The sequence below is a fragment of the Artemia sp. Qi Xiang Cuo genome, chromosome 9 (genome assembly GCF_049724085.1).
Source record: "Artemia sp. Qi Xiang Cuo chromosome 9, ASM4972408v1, whole genome shotgun sequence".
Taxonomy (NCBI): domain Eukaryota; kingdom Metazoa; phylum Arthropoda; class Branchiopoda; order Anostraca; family Artemiidae; genus Artemia; species Artemia sp. Qi Xiang Cuo.
In genome coordinates, this window is record NC_142802.1 from 1,774,662 (window position 1) to 1,792,403 (window position 17,742).

At 35.2% G+C, this 17,742-nt stretch overlaps 1 protein-coding gene and 1 non-coding gene across 2 annotated transcripts in view; one reads left to right on the forward strand and one right to left on the reverse strand.

Moving 5' to 3' along the window:
* The window catches only part of mRpL9 (mitochondrial ribosomal protein L9), a 62,330-nt gene that overhangs the window by 20,246 nt on the left and 24,342 nt on the right, over nucleotides 1-17,742 (forward strand). Inside the window, exon 2 of the mRNA XM_089093825.1 lies at nucleotides 5,931-6,087. Within this exon, the coding sequence (XP_088949951.1) occupies nucleotides 5,931-6,087 (157 nt within the window). The remainder of the gene's footprint in view (nucleotides 1-5,930; nucleotides 6,088-17,742) is intronic.
* Nucleotides 10,285-10,357, reverse strand: TRNAR-ACG (transfer RNA arginine (anticodon ACG)). Its single transcript has one exon. It is a non-coding gene; the product is annotated as a tRNA-Arg (tRNA).

Consider the following 17,742-nt stretch of genomic DNA (forward strand, 5'->3'; position numbering starts at 1 on the left):
GGGGCATATAAGGTTTCTTATAGAAGGCGTTGTCGTAGAAACTTCAAAACAGGCTCATTTGATTGGAAATTCAAAGGGCTAGTGCCCTTTTTAAAAGTCGAAAGGGATTGAGGGGCAACTAGCCCCCCCCCCCTACACGCCCATTATTCCCCCAAACACATTCAATCAAAATTTTGAGATAGCCATTTAGTTCAGCGTAGTTGATTTCCAGATAGAAAATATGTTTTTGAGGAGGATACTCCCCCACAACCCTCAAGGCAAGGGTTTTAAGTTATGCCCTGGGGGCATATAAGGTTTTCATAAAAGGCGTTGTCGTAGAAACTTCAAAACAGGCTCATTCGATTGGAAATTCAAAGGGCGGGGACCCTTTTTAAAAATTGAAAGTGATTGGAGGGCAACTAGCCCCCCACGCCCATCATTCTCCCAAACACATCCAATCAGAATTTTGAGATAGCCATTTTGTTCAGCGTAGGCTAGTTGATTTCCAGATACAAAATATGTTTTTTGGAGGATACTCCCCAAAAGGACACTCCTCCATAACCCTTAGGGCAAGCGTTTTAAGTTATGCCGTGGGGGCATATAAGGATTTATAAGAAGGCGTTGTCGTAGAAACTTCAAAGCAGGCTCATTCGATTGGAAATACAAAGGGCTAGTCCCCTTCTTAATAGTCGAAAGTGATTCGAGGGGAACTAGCCCCTCCCCACGCCCATCATTCCCCCAAGCACATCCAATCAAAATTTTGATGTAGCCATTTTGTTCAGCATAGTTGATTTCCTGATAGAAAATATTTTTTGGAGGAGGACACTCCCCAACAACCCTCAGGGCAAGGGTTTTAAGTTATGTCTTGGGGTATATAAGGTTTTTATAGAAGGCGTTATCATAGAAACTTCAAGAGGGGCTCATTTGATTGAAACTTCGAAGAGCTTGTGCCCTTTTTGATAGTCGAAAGTGATTGGAGAGCAACTAGCCCCCCCCCCCCCACGTCCATCATTCACCCAAACCCATCCCAACAAAATTTTGCGATAACTATTGTGTTTAGCGTAGGCTCGTTGATTTCCAGATAGAAAATATGTTTTTGAGAAGGACACTCCCCCACAACCCTCAGGGCAAGGGTTTTAAGTTATACCCTGGTGTATAGATGGTTTTTATAGATGGTATTCTCGTAGAAGCTTAAAAAATGCCCCATTCGATTGGAAATTCAATGGCTAGTACCTTTTATAACAGTCGAACGGGATTGGTGATAGTTTTTGTTCTTGCTGTTGTTTAGACCAGGGCACTTCGTATCGAAGCAGTTGTCATGGGAACTATGAAAGGGGCTCATTCGATTGAAAATAGAAAGGGTTGATGCCCTTTTTAATAGTCGAAAGTGATTGGAGGACAACTAATTCCCCTTCCACTCCCACCCTCCCATGGGCACATTATGTTTAAAAACTAAATGTTGCCTTAAGATTAAATCAAAATGCACTGTGATAATGCTAATTCCCAATAAGGCATCTTAGCAGTATCCCAAGAACGACTGAGGGTATTATATTCAAACTTTCGGGGCTACTTCTGCTCTTAAAATTTAACTAAATCAAAATAGTGTAAGCGTATCCAAGCTATCAAAGAAAGTAAAGAGATTTTTTTGCGAATGGTATCAAGTTTTTCATTTCAGTTCAACTAAAGGAGGTATGAAACTAAGTTAAACAGTACCATTTGTGTCCAGATTTTTAAAATGGTGTATGTTGTTAAAAATTGCTGAAAAATTTTCTCCAGCATACAAATAGCAGGCCAAGCTATAAAGTCTCAAAAAACGAAAAGATTTAAAGTGTTGTTTTCTTTTTCCCTGTAAAGACTGTGTCAATATAAAACAAACAAAAATTAATTAAAAAAACTTTTTCCACAAAATAAGTTTTTCAAAGAAAAGTAAAGAACTCCATTAAACAAAAAATGAGCAAAAATAAAATCAAAAATCTACCAAGCTCGAAACTACCACAAATCAGCATCGATAAATAAATGAAACCCAAAACGAACAGAAATTACAATAAATAACCGAGTCAAACTCAAAACGAGCAGAAATTAACATAAGTTGGGCGCAAAACCCCTGTGCCTTCCCAAGGCCAGAACAAAATTTGCACTTTACTGAAAAAATACAAATGAGTGTTCATTGTCAATTTAATATACATATACTGATATTTAGTAATCAAAATGTTAAAATTATTTGATTTATTAAAGTTATAAAAGTAAAAACATTTATATTTTTTCATTAAAGTGCAAAGGCAAAATGGTAAAATAGTGTTGAAACAATGTTGACAGCAACTTTGTTCAAATGAATGCATTGAATGCCATGAATGCATTGGAGCAGACTTCGGACGAGCACAATGACCACAATCAAAAAATTTTTAGACTCAGACCAGTTATGTGTTAAAAGGGTCTCTGAAACAATATAATGGGAAAAGATATTTTTTTCTCTTTACATAACAAATTAAGGCAAAAAAATATCTTTCTCCTACATAAAATTTCAAAACTAGCCTATGGAATCCTCCGATGAAAATCCTCCGATTGATATTCAATTTTTGCCCAACTGGATAGAATACCAGCAATATAATTGATTTAAGCTATATCCATCATTGATTTAAGCCTGATTAATAAGGTATTTTCCGATCAAAGTTTAAATCTTCTAAGTATTATCCAGTGTTGGCCTAATTGGATGGAATATAGCAGTAATTTAGTTGACTTGAGCTGAAGCTTAATCCTGACTGAGATAAATAATTTCTTAGACCACTGTTCTTCCATTTACAAAGTTTAAGAGAGAGAAACACGGGTATAATTTAAATAAAACAGTAAAAAAACAAAAAAATAACAAACTAAGTAATGAAAATCCGAGTATTTTGACTCAACGTCCCGTCAAATTTGATTAAAGCCAGAAACTTTATTTGACCTGCAATAGCGCAAGCTTTATCTTAGCTGACCAGTAGGTGCTCTAAATAATCGTTTTTGACTGGTACTTCACCCGAAGACCAGAAGTGCCATATAAAAGCCCCTGTAATCAAAATAGGTTTAGGAAAAAACCAAGTTCAGAAAGCTCTGAATTTGACTTTTTAGAGCCTTTAGACTATCGAAATAAATGCATAATAATCTTGATTGACCTTTTATTGCTTTTTTCTCCTTCACCCTGCGTTTTTGTTCTTGAAAAAGGTCAAAAAGGTCTGTTACTTTCTGTGTAGTTCTTAATCCTTCATTCACTGTTTGCTGTACTAAACTAAACACCCTCCAAAAAATATCGGCAAAATTGGCATGGGTAGTTTAAACTCCTCTCATTCATTTCTGTCCTCCGAGCAAGTTTATTAAACCCTCTCGCTGCCACCCACTTGACCTGGAGCCTAGTAATGTTGGGCTGTACAATAAAAATTGCAAAAGAAAGCTTGATATCTTTATTTGATTTTAGCCTTGTGTTTAGGCATTTTTTACTATCAGGTGAATTTATGCAATTTCAATGCTGTATTGAATTTGTCATTAGTCTTATTGGCCTATGAGTTCAAACTCATTTCCTCTCAAAAACCAAGATTTCATTGGAAAATAATTGGTTGTCCAGTCTATTAATCTTCTCATATATGAAGGAGCATCATTACTTTTGTACTTGAGGGAGAAGATGGTATATCATCAAATTTTGAGTGGACTTTTTAGAAAAGAAAAGGATATTAAAAGGATTCTAATTGTATAGTACATATATTTTAAATAGATTCTTGTTATTATTAAATAAAAAAACAAGTTTTTGCAACTGAAAGTAAGGAGCAACTTTAAAACTTAAAACAAACAGAAATTATTCTGTATATGAGGAGGGCTGCTTCTTCCTCAACCCTTGTTTTTTATGCTTCAATCTTAAAGTTTATTATAAATACTTCTCATTCAAATTCAGTGGCCCTTGTGCTTGAAAAGTCTTTGTTAAAGAATTTTGACAAAAAGTCAAACTTTAGTATAACGAGCTTTTGGAAAGGGTGTGCAGAAAGGGGTAGCCCACCTCACATATGCAATAATTTCTGCTCCTTGCTTTCAGTTGAAAAAAAGCTTTTTTTTATTTAATTTCTGATTTTGTTTTTAGAAATCATGCCAGGGAATGCCTTTTCCCCATCCCCTGCAAAATTTCCCCTTGAAACTTACTCTACAAAAAATTATCCCTGTAGAAAATTCCCCACGATGCAGAACCCTCCCCTCCCCCAAAAAAAAAGAAAAAATCCGAATGTCTCCCAATAACAAATACTGTACATGAACAAAGGGCAAATTGTGGAACATACAGCCCTTCCCTGAGCATCTATTGGGGGCCATGTCATTCTAAAAAGCATAGTTATTGGACCTTTCAACTGCGCTGAATTAAATGACTGTCTCAGCGTTTTGATCAGATATCTTTGGCGGGAAAAAGGGCAAAGGAGGAGGGCTAGTTGCCCTTCAATCTTTTTTGTCACTTAAAAAGAACACTAGAACTCTGGTATCTGCTCAAATAAGCCCTATCTCAAAATTCTTGTACCACTGGTTTGATACGATCACCCCTGGAAAAAGAAAGAAAAAAAAACAAATAAACACACATCTATGATTTTTCTTCTGGCAAAAAAATACAAAATTCTACATTTTTATAGGTAGGAGCTTGAAACTTTTACTGTAAGCTTATCTGATATTTTAGGAATCTGATGTTGTCATTTTCATTAAGATCGCTTGACTTTTCGGGGGGGGGGGATTCCTAAGTGCTTCTATGTAACAGGGTATTTTTGCAACAACATGGGTGATCAGCCTGAAAGCAAAGGGCACACTTGACCCTATTCCGAGTGGAGATGTGGCTAGTCGGCTGTCCACCGCAAGCAGAAGCTTCACGTACAGTAAAATTATATCGATATGCCTCATTTATGTTCTAGTTCAGCAAGCTTGTTTTTGAATAGTAGAATTTGATTGAATGAGATTGAACTCTTTCCTTTGCTGGTTTGGAAAAGGCTTAGGACAGAGAAAAAAGTTATTCATATGCTCAACAAAATTTGTGTTAAATAAGAGAAAATTCTATTACCTTAGATTGAATTTTTCCCACCTTTTTTTGTATGACAAGGGACCTCATGAATTAAAAAAAAAAAACTTTAAGAAAATAGAAGAAAAAAAATTATAGTCTCATAAAAAATTGGTTTCTAAGTTTTTGAATTTTTTTTTTACCTGTTTACAGCTTTTGAGATTAAACCTCTTTTCCTTTTGCAGCTTTCCAAAAAGAAGAAAACCTAAGAAAAGGGAAAGAAGTAGGCTACTAGTCTTATCCCCAACAAGTTTGTTTTTAAATGGTAGAAATGTTAGTTAGACTAGTTGAAATTTAGCTTTTCTCTCCTTGGTCGCTATGAACAGAACCTCTAAAACAAAAAACGTAACTATTAGGCAATTCAATTTAAGATAGCAAAAGTTTTTTCTTAGAAAGAAGATTTTTTTCTCCTATTCACTTAAAAAAAAAACGCTGTAAAAATTAATAAATTAATAGAATCAATGAAGTTGTCCTTGAAGAGTAAAAAATTTACTTACCTTTGGCTGATTTTTTTTTTTTTTCGTTTTGTTCTCAAGAAAGAACGTAGACAAGAAATAACTTTTTTTTTTTTTTTTTAACGCTGTAAAAATTAATAAATTAATAGAATCAATGAAGTTGTCCTTGAAGAGTAAATATTTACTTTCCTATGGCTGATATTTTCTTTTTCGTTTTGACGTCAAGAAAGAACGTAGACAAGAAAGAACATTTTTTTTTTTTTTTTTACGCTGTAAAAATGAGTAAATTAATAGAATCAATGAAGTTGTCCTTCAGTAAAAAATTTATTTTCTTTTTCGTTTGGACCTCAAGAAAGAACGTAGACAAGGAATTTTACTGGGAAATTTACACTGCATGAAGTGCAAACAAAAATCTCAAGCCTGTTCAACATCTGTTTTGTTTTCAGAATCTATGGGTTGTTAAACGACAGAGAGAAGTTCAATTACCTAAAGAAGATAGATTGCCTACCATAAGGCCAAGAAATTACATATATGATGATATTGTCAAAACAGAAAGCACTAGGCGTCCAGATGTCCAGTTAATTCTAACAGATCTTGTTGAAGGTAGTCTTTTTTTATTCTGTTTTTGAAGAACTGTTTGCTGTTAAGTTTCATTTGCTGCTAAGTTACATTGTTAAGTTATATTGTCAAAACAGAAAGCACTAGGCGTCCAGATGTCCAGTTAATTCTAACAGATCTTGTTGAAGGTAGTCTTTTTTTCTTCTGTTTTTGAAGAACTGTTTGCTGTTAAGTTACGTTGTTAAGTTTCATTTGCTGTTAAGTTACATTGTTAAGTTATATTGTCAAAACAGAAAGCACTAGGCGTCCAGATGTCCAGTTAATTCTAACAGATCTTGTTGAAGGTAGTTTTTTTTCTTTTGTTTTTGAAGAACTGTTTGCTGTTAAGTTACTATTAGCTAGGTTATTTCACTATGTCCAAAGAGATACGAAAAACTCACCCAACTTTGTATTTCTATTTTGTAAGTGCACTTTTCTTTTTCATTATTTTCATCAATTCTAGAAATATAAGGTATTTTAGCAAGTTCAGCTAGGACTTGCTTTCTTTTTACGAAGAAACGTTTGAGCTTTTTTTTTAAATATTTCTTAGTTCTTATGATTGATCATCAGTATGAAAAATTTACAATATAAATTATATTATTTATCATTCCTAAGTCATTTACTTAATGTTTATTTGTTTCTATTAATTAATTGGGCTTCATAGTGATGCAGTGACAAAGACAATTGTTCACCTGTGCTACATAATTAAAATCTAAGGATAAAATATGTGACTTAGACTTTGTTTAACATAGTAAACTAAAATATAAACCGTTTCAGATATGAATCACTACGCTAGGGGGAAAAATGATTTTGTAGCTATTATCTACATAAACATTCCTAGAAGCATCCTAAACCAATGAATTAATTAAAAAAATCATCTTCTCCCAAAAAAAACCCAGGGTAACAACCACCATCCAGATACAACTCTGTCCAACCCCATTCCTTCAACCCACTCCTCTCCCTAGCCCTATAACCCACTCACTCCCCCCCCCCATAAAAAAGAGAACTAAGTCCCCAAAAAATGATCTTTTAATCTATTTGTAAACTGTGGGAGGTGCTCAGCCACCCTAACACTCACAGGAAGCAAATTCCATACAGAAGAACCAAGATACTTCAAAGTAAAACAAGATCTCACACTATTTTGAATCTCCACAACCAAGTTATCACATCTTCTTGATAACTTCTTCATCATCTTCATGTTACCAAATAGCCCAAACAACTGTTGTTTTTTTCTGTTTGCTCTTTTTGCCATTTAAACACTTTTGAAGCTATAGAAAACGTTTGTGAATTTACAAACGTTAGAGAAAGCTGTGAAACGCTGTAGAACACGAAAGGTAAAACGTTTAATTTTAAAATTAATTTCTGAAAAGACAGGTAAGGTCTCATGCACTAGCGCGAATTCACGAAAATGTTAGGATAATGGCTAAATGTATTCCTCAAAATCTAGGGGCAATTTTGGGCTCATTTATTTTCCAATCAAACAGTTCGTGGTAACGAACTGTAAGTAAGGAGCGACCCGGCTCAATGGTAACCGAAACTCTAGAAAACGGCATTTTGATACAAATAGATACATCAAAAGAATCACATTTTAATGCTGATTTCAAATATATAAGTTTCATCAAGTTTAATCTTACCCATAAAAAGTTAGGCGCCTGAGAAAATTTGGCTGATTTTCGAAAAAAGGGGGAAAGACCCCCTAAAAGTTATAGAACCTTAATGAAAATCACACCATCATATTCAGCGTATCAGAGAACCCTACTGTAGAGGTTTCAAGCTCCCATCTACAAAAATGTGGAATTTTGCATTTTTTGCCAGAAGAAAGATCACGGGTGCGTGTTTTTTTGTTTGTTTTTTTTTTTGTTTTTTTTTTCCGGCGGAGATCGTATTGAACCAGTTGTCCTAGAATATCGTGGGAGGGCTCATTGGAATAGAAATTGAAAGTTCTAGTGCCCTTTTTAAGTGACCAAAAAAAATAGAGGGCAACTAGGCCCCCTCCCACGCTCATTTTTTTCCCAAAGTCATCCGATCAAAATTTTGAGATAGCCATTTTGTTCAGCATGTTCGAAAATATTATAAATATGTCGTTTAGGATGACTTAATCCCCCTAAGTTCTCGGGGGGAGGGCTGAAAGTTATGAACTTTACTCAATGTTAACATATAGTATTGGTTATTTGGAAGTATACAGACGTTTTCCGGGGCGATTTTTCCTGGTAGTGGGGGAGGGGTCAGGGATTATGTGGGAGGATCTTTCCATGAAGGAAGTTTTCATGGGGGGAGGGACATTGCTAAGAAGGGGACGCCGGACTTCCCAGCATTATTTAAAAAAAGATCATAAATTTAATATAAAAAAACAAGTATTTCAACTGCAACAGCAGCAACGTCGAAACTTTAAACGAACAGAAAATATTACATATATAATTGGGTTCACCCCGTAGTCAATGCCTCGCTCTCTAAGCCAAAGATTTTTAGTACTTTCATAAGAGCTATTTATTCTAATTAACGGCCTTTGTGATTAAGCGGTCATTTCTAAAGAATTGGAACAAAATTTGAACTTTCACTTAAAGAGCAAGGTATTGACTAGGGGCGAACCCCCTAATAAACGTATTAAAAATATATGAATATAGAAGCTCGTTACGTAAGTTAATTCGTAAGTTACGTATATTTATTACTAATAAAAACGTTCTTAAATAAAATTAAACAAGTTTCGAGAAAGCCATTTAACTAAATAAAAATAAATTAATATGAAAATTTTGTTTTAATTATTCATGTACGGTGAGCCAAGATCAAAACCTGCATTTATTCAAAAACGTTCAAAAATTAAATAAAAAAAACAAGTTTTTTAAACTGAAAGTAAGGAGCAATATTAAAACTTAAAACGAACAGAAATTATTCTGTATATGAAAGAGGCTGTCCCCTCCTCAACGCCTCGCTCTTTACGCTAAAGTTTGACTCTGTCTAAAAAATTTATTTTTTAAAATAATAAAAAACTTTAGCGTAAAGAGCGAGGCGTTGAGGAGGGGACAGTCTCTTTCATATACAGAATAATTTCTGTTCGTTTTAAGTTTTAATATAGCTCCTTACTTTCAGTTTAAAAAACTTGTTTTTTTTTATTTAATAAAAATATCAAAAGGGGTTTATTTTCCAATGAAAATACCTAAAAAAGCTTATGACAAACGTTCAATTTTAAATTCAACAATCTACCAAAAAGCCAAGTATGTTTCCATATCTTTGGACGAAAAGCGATAGTTTTTAGATGATATACGACACCCCGAGATGGTGTCAGGAAGCTTGCGTTTCCAATAAAAATATAAAAATAGGTTTATTTTCTAATGAAAATACCTAAAACAGCTTAAGAAAAACGTTTAATTTTAAATTCAACAATCTATCAAAAAACCAAGTATGTTTCCATATCTTTGGACGAAAAGCGATAGTTTTTAGATGATATACGACATCCCGAGATGGTGTCAGGAAGCTTGCGTTTCCAATAAAAATATAAAAAAAGGTTTATTTTCTAATGAAAATACCTAAAAAAGCTTAAGAAAAACGTTTAATTTTAAATTCAACAATCTATCAAAAAGCCAAGTATGTTTCCATATCTTTGGACGAAAAGCGATAGATTTTAAATGATATACGACACCCCGAGATGGTGTCAGGGAGGTTGCGTTTTCAATAAAAATATCAAAAAAGGTTTATTTTCTAATGAAAATACCTAAAAAAGCTTATGACAAACGTTTAATTTTAAATTCAACAATCTACCAGCAAGCCAAGTATGTTTCCATATCTTTGGACGAAAAGCGATAGTTTTTAGATGATATACGACACCCCGAGATGGTGTCAGGGAGGTTGCGTTTTCAATAAAAATATCAAAAAAGGTTTATTTTCTAATGAAAATACCTAAAAAAGCTTATGACAAACGTTTAATTTTAAATTCAACAATCTACCAAAAAGCCAAGTATGTTTCCATATCTTTGGACGAAAAGCGATAGTTTTTAGATGATATACGACACCCCGAGATGGTGTCAGGGAGGTTGCGTTTCCAATAAAAATATCAAAAAAGGTTTATTTTCTAACGAAAATACCTAAAAAAGCTTATGACAAATTTTAATTTTAAATTCAACAATCTACCAAAAAGCCAAGTATGAGTAATTATACATTAGGTGTTATGCGAAAAATTTAGTTGTAGATCAGTTCTTCTGGTAAAAACGAGGCTGCCAGGAGTCGAACCTGGAATCTTCTGATCCGTAGTCAGACGCGTTATCCATTGCGCCACAGCCCCTTGTTCAGTCAAACCATTTTGACAGGTTTATAAAATTTGTTCAAAAGACAAACAAAGTTAATTCACTTTTCTCTTTTGTGCAAGATTCCCTTTCTGATTCATACTGATATAATAACAAAAGTCTTAAGTTCATTCCTGTGTGTGTATCTATGGAAGCAAAAGGGACAATCTGAATAATAGAAACATGCTGCATTTTATAAGCTATGAATTTCATTGTTGTAGTGTATTCTTCTGGTTTTACATGTATCCTAGGGCCAGAGGCGTCGCATTGAGGGGAGGAGGGAAGCCTCCCCTAGGTATCAGCTATTCAGCCAAAAAAATGAGCAGATTACTAGATCAAATTTTTTCATTAGGGTAAACGGGCAGATGGAAATATATGGCGCAAAATCGATGAAAGAAGATGTCTCAGTCGGTAAAAACAAAAAAATTAAGTAATTTTAAGAGCAATATCCAGTGTTGCCACTCGACTGATACCAAAAAGCGGTGCCGGTCGATGAAAAAGCGGTGTTTTTGCGGTATTTTTTCTGCCGAAACACGGTATAATTTCAGGTATATTCTGATACCCGTAATACAATTACATTGCCACTAGTTTCAACAAAAACTTACTTTTAAAAAGCAATTGATTGCTTGCTTCTTTTCTAACAAACGTATACTATTCTTTATTATTTTCTTAAGTGGTATATTCTGCCATGAATTTTGAACAAGAAGGTTGAATAAAAATGAAAAAGACATCCTCTAGATACCCACTCGATATATAAAGAGGGGAAAATAGTCCCCAATGATAAATTCATATCTTTTTCCCAGTTTCTGGCCCTCTCACCCGTTCTTCATCACTAACAGCTCGTGCATACCACCCGTTCTATAGAAAATTGGAAGTAGGATAATCTACTCTTTTCTGTTTTAAACTAGATTAAAAGTTTATTTATCAATATTTGTTTCATTTTCGGCACTTTCTCCAGAAATACTGTGTATACTGTCGTTTTTTTCCCATTTTCTATTTTTGAATCCTCTGATATACCGGCCTTGAAAACGAAAAATTTCGCGAGTTCCGCAGTAGCCTATTCAGCCATATATCATTAAAAGTAGAGAGCAAACATTTGTCACTTTTCCCGTACATATAAATTCATTTTACTTAGTATAAATTCAGTGATAAGAGTCGTTTCGCGGTATAAATACGCTGATCAAAGTCATTTCGCGGTATAGTTGCGGTATGCGGTATGATCAGAAAAAAGTGCGGCATTTCTTTTGAAATTGCGGTGTTATACCGCAAAATGCGGTATAAGTAGCAACACAGGCAATATCACCCGAATCAGTCGCTAAAAATGACCAGCCAGTCGGTAAATAAATTGTCCCCCTTCACCAAACATTTAGGCTAGTGGTGCCTCGACCTAGAGCTATATCTGGGAATATCAAGGGAGGGGGGGGGGTGGCGTATATTATCAGAAAAGGAATCATGGTATTTGCAAAGAGCACAAAATAAATAACCTAATAGTATTACTCTTTTTGTTTTATAATATTTCTTTCAGAAAATTTGTAACTCAGTCTTACTTTACTACATTCAGAAAATTACTATTTATTGGATTTTTCGAGTCACTTCCAGTATAGTTGCACTGCCCAGATCCCCCCTCTCCCCTAGTGCCTGGATGTAGCCCTAGGTTATATCAAAAGTGTGCTGATTTTTTCCGTAACTGTTGCGTTATTTTATATGGTCTATGGCTATTGTCAGGCACTGCGATGGTATTCTGTTTGATTACAGTTTTTTTCTGTAGTCCAAGGATTTTAGTGATGGTTTCCTGCAGTTTCATGTAAATTGTCCATTTTCGCTATTATGAAAATTTATTATTCATTCTGACCTTTACCAAAAGTTACACCTGTAACGGTTTACTTAATTTATTCAAATGACCAGATTTAATTTTTACTGTCCTTGGTACGTTGGAGCAGAAAAAAAAACGGAACCCTTGTGAGTGTCGAAGCCGCATTCTCGCAATATTGAAAGATCGGCAGGCCAGTGCGTAAACTGACTGGGCTGCAAAGAGTTAGAAATGGTGAATTTGAAGTTACAAACATGACACTATTACGTCTTTAGATGCTACGTATTTTTACGATATTTGAAGAAGGTGACAATCCCAGCAAGATATTTTTCTTTTATTATTTTGACTTTAGGAAATACAATTGGGAACGCTAGGCAATGAAAATGTATATAAAACTAATTTTCTGCCATGTGCTCAGTGGCGTAATTTCTTCAAATCCTGTGGGGGGGGGAGAGTTGGAGCAAACTTTCCCAAATCAAGTGAAAATAAGAGTGAAAAGTGAAAAATGAGCCACATAGTACCATAAAGGTAAAGACAAACTAAAGAAAACTGACCGTTTCTATGGATGCTTGAATTATGCAGGCTTATCTTAGTATTGACAAGATTGTTGAAGAACTAAATTTCAGCTGGGGATGGGGGGAGGGGGCAAACTGGGGTCTGGGGGGCTAAACGAGGTCCGGTAGGGGCAATGCCCCCTGCCCCTTAGCAAATGACGCCCCTGCATATGCTACAAGCTAATGGACTGTATTTAACTTTGAACTTGACTTTATTGAATTTAAGCACACAAATAAAACACAGCTCCAGGGACTGATCAATGATCACTAGAGCCCATATGTAGCCCCCTGAGAACTCGAGTATTCATATTAATATATCACTGATTATTGACAAAACAACAAAGTGTTAAACTTTGAAACAGAAAAAAAAATACTGAAAAAAAGCACTGTGCAATACACAAAAAAGAGAGAATCCTTCCAAACATTATTCGGTACTTTTATCTTAAACGCGCTCATTTATATACGTCAAACTGGAGACGCGACATAAAACCCGTTTTGTATAGGTTAATTCAAGACACTGCTATACAGAAATGAATGCTTAGCCTGGTTTTCAATGCGTTGACGATATTTGAACTTTTGTTTTTTGGGGTTTAGGGAGAGAAAAAGGTACCTAGGTTAGATTAGGTTACCTATTTAATATATGCTATGCTTTACCCCCCCCCCTAATGTGCAATTATATAGCCCAAATTTGTTTCCAAACTATTATTTATTCATCCTATTTTATTTTATTTTATTAGCATTAACCAAACCTGCACTATATAAAAGAGTGCTTTTAACATAAAAGTGCCCATTATTCAAGGAAGATGTTTTTTATAATTGTATCGAAATGACGGAACTGAAACAGAATCTTTTAACTAATTTAGTTTACTAATCATTTAAAAATTACAAGAGCAACCTCAAAGGACCAAGAACATAAGAAAAATACAGAGCACATATTAGTATCGTTCATCCCTGACACGATTTTGAATATATTTCTTTTGGTTGTTTAAAAACTCTGTGTTTAAGACAGTACCACATTTTAACCAGTGCAGTCACCTTCCGTGAAAATAAATAAATAAAACAAATTTGCTAAATTTAATAACGGTTTTCATCCGTAAAGTTTAAATCATGAACTGTCTGTTGTTTCCCAAGATCACTATACCTTCAAGAAAGCTGCTTCTTCTTGAGTCGCTTAGTGCCATATGTTTTGAGTTTTTTTCGGATTTTTCACTCACCTTTCTTCTTTTTTTTGATTCGGCGCCAGCTGCCACCAAAAACTGCGAGGCTGTATATGGAGGTCTTTTGCATTAAAAATTGAATTCAAAATTCTTCCTGACTCTGTTAGATATATATGATTGTGTAACCTTTTCTTAACTTATTCAAACGATTATATTTAATTTTTACTATCCTTGGTATGTTGGAATTGCAGACCTTAAAAAAAAAACGGGACCCTTGTGAGTGTCGAAGCCGCATTCTCGCAATATTGGAAGATTGGTAGGCCAGTGCGTAAGCCGACTGGGTTGCAAAGAGTTATAATTGCTGTGAAGCTACAACATAGACAATATTTCATCTTTAGATGCTATTTTTACGATACTGCATCTTTTGATGCTACCCAGTGGCGGGTTCAGGATTTGAGAGGGGGACGGAGAAAGCTGAAACTAACAAAACAAAAAGAGATCGGAATTTTTAAAGGATTACTGGAGCATTAAACCAAAACCACTGTGTGGTAGAAAATCATCCAAAACTGTAAATCGGATTCACAGCTTTTTAGCAATTGGCTGGATGTTCCGGAATTTTCACTTGGTAACATTTTGGTTCTTATCAGGCCAAAATTGGTGTTTTGAGGCATTAAATGTTCGAAAATGTTCGAGCATTAAACTAGAACCACTGCATAGTAGAAAATCATCCAAAACTGTACATCGGATTTACAGCTTTTTAACAATTGGCTGGGTATTTCGGAATTTTCACTTGGCAACATTTTGGTTCTTATAGGGCCAAAATTGATGTTTTGAGGCATTAAATGTTCGAAAATGTTCGAGCATTAAACTAGAACTACTGCATAGTAGAAAATCATCCAAAACTGCGCATCGGATTTACAGCTTTTTAGCAATTGGCTGGATATTTCGGAATTTTCACTTGGCAACATTTTGGTTCTTATAGGGCCAAAATTGATGTTTTGAGGCATTAAATGTTCGAAAATGTTCGAGCATTAAACTAGAACTACTGCATGGTAGAAAATCATCCAAAACTGTGGATCGGATTTACAGCTTTTCAACAATTGATTGGGTATTCCGGAATTTTCGGGTTTACAGGTTCGGGTTTTGGTCGTTACGATTCCAATAGTTTTCATTTATTGCGATTTGATGCCATTTTCAAGGGGCTTTAGGCTCTTTTTTGGAATTAATTAAAAACACTTTTTCCACAAAATAAGTTTTTCAAAGAAAAGTAAAAACTCCATTAAACGAAAAAGGAGCAAAAATCAAATCAAATAATCTACCAGGCGTGAAAATACCACAAATCAGCATCGATAAATAAATGAAACCCAAAACGAACAGAAATTACAGTAATTAACGGAGTCAAACTCAAAACGAGCAGTAATTAAAATAGAGCTGGGCGCAAAACCCCTATGTCTTCCCAAGGCCAGAACAAAATTTGCACTTTACTGAAAAAAATATAAATGTTTTTACTTTTATAACAAAGTACGAATTTTGTTCTGGCCTTGGGAAGGCATAGGGGTTTTGCGCCCAACTTACGTTAATTACTGCTGGTTTTGAGTTTGACTCGGTTAATTACTGTAATTTCTGTTCGTTTTGGGTTTCATTTATATATCGATGCTGATTTGTGGTATTTTCACGCCTGGTAGATCATTTGATTTTATTTTTGCTCATTTTTTGTTTAATGGAGTTCTTTACTTTCTTTGAAAAAATTATTTTGCGGAAAAAGTTTTTTTAATTAATTTCTGTTCGTTTTATATTGACATAGTCTTTTCAGGGAAAAAGAAAATAAGAAAATCTTTTCGTTTTTAAAGACTTTATAGTTTGGCCTGCTATTTGGAAGCTGGAGAAAAATTTTCAGCAATTTTTAACAACACACACCCTTTTAAAAATCTGGACACAAATAGTACTGTTTAATTTAGTTTCATACCTCCTCTAGTTGACCTGAAATAGAAAACTCGATGCCATTCGCAAACACATCTGTTTACTTTTTTTGATAGCTTGGATACAACTACGCAATTGTGACTTGGTTGAATATTAAGTGCATAAATAGCAGAGTGGTAGTGGGAGGGTGGGAGTGGAAGGGGGATTAGTTGCCCTAAAATCAATTTTGACTATTAAAAAGGGCATCAGCCCTTTATATTTTCAGTCGAATGAGCCCTTATTGAAGTTCCCACGACAACTCCTTCGATACGAAGTTCCCTGGTCTAAACAACAACAACAACAAAATAATACATTATGCCCACTTCGATCTTTACTATGTAAATGTCAAGCCTTCCAATCACTTTCGACTATTAAAAAGGGCACTAGGCCTTTCGATTTCCAATCAAATGAGCCCTTTTGGAAACGACAACGCTTTCTATAAACACCTTATATGCCCCCAGGGCATAAATTACAACCCTTACCCTAAGGTCTTTTAGGGTGGTTGTCATTCTCTAAGATTGAATTTCTAGAGCTTTCAACTACGTTAAACAACATGGCTATCTCAAAATTTTGATCAGATGTGTTTGGGGAAACGGTGGGCGTGAGAGGGGCGGTAGTCACTCTCCAATCACTTTCAACTATTAAAAATGGCCCTAGCCCTTTCAATTTCCAATCAAATGAGCCCTTTTGAAGTTTCTACGACAAAACTTTCAATAAAAATTTTATATGCCCCCAGGCCATAACTTACAACCCTTGCCCTGAGTGCTGGTGGGGGGGGGTGTCATTCTCAAAGACCTAATTTTCAGTAGTTTCTAATACGTTGAAAAAATGGCTATCTGAAAATTTTAATTGGATGTGTTTGGAGGAAGGGTGGGCGTGAGAGGGGGGTTAGTTACCCTCCAATCACTTTCGGCTTTTACAAAGGGCACTAGCCCTCTCAATTTCGAATTGAATGAGCCCCTTTTCAAGTTTTACGACAACTCAATCTATAAAAACCTTATATGCCCCCAGGGCAGAACTTACAACCTTCGGCCTCGGGGCTCTGGGGGTTTGTCATCCTCAAATACATAATTTCTAGAACTTTCAACTACGTTGAACAAAATGGCTATCTCTAAACTCTGATTGAATGTTTTTGGGGAAATGGTGGGCGTCAGAGGGGGGTTCATTACTGTCCACTCATATTCGAATATTAAAAAGGGCAATTTCATTTTCCAATCAAATGAGCCCTTTTTGAAATTTCTATAACAACTTTCTATATAAACTTTATATGCCCCCAGAGCATAACTTACAACCCTTGCACTGAGGGCTATGAGGAATATCATCTTAAAAGACACAATTTCAAGAACTTTCAACTACTTTGAACAAAATGGATATCTCAAAGTTTTGACTGGATGTTTTTGGGGAAATGGTGGGCGTGAGAGGGGCGTTAGTCGCTCTCCAATCACTTTCAACTATTAAAAAAGGCACTAGCCCTTTCAATTTCCAATTGAATGAGCCCTTTTGAAGTTTCTACGCTTTCAATAAAAACCTTATACCCTCCCAGGGCAAACTTACAACCCTTGCACTGAGGGCTCTGAGGGGGTTATCATCCTAAAAGATCTAATTTCCAGAACTTTCAACTACGTTGAACAAAATGGATATCTCAAAATTTTAATGCGATGTGTTTGGGAAAAAGGTAGGCGTGAGAGTGGCGTTAGTCGCTATCCAATCACTTTCAATTATTAAAAAAGGCACTAGCCCTTTCAATTTCCAATTGAATGAGCCCTTTTGAAGTATCTACGACAACGCTTTCAATAAACACTTTTTGCCCCCAGGGCATAACTTATAATCCTTGCCCTGAGGGTGTTGGGGGAGTGTCCTCCTCAAAAATATGTTTTCTATTTGGAAATCAACTACGCTGAACA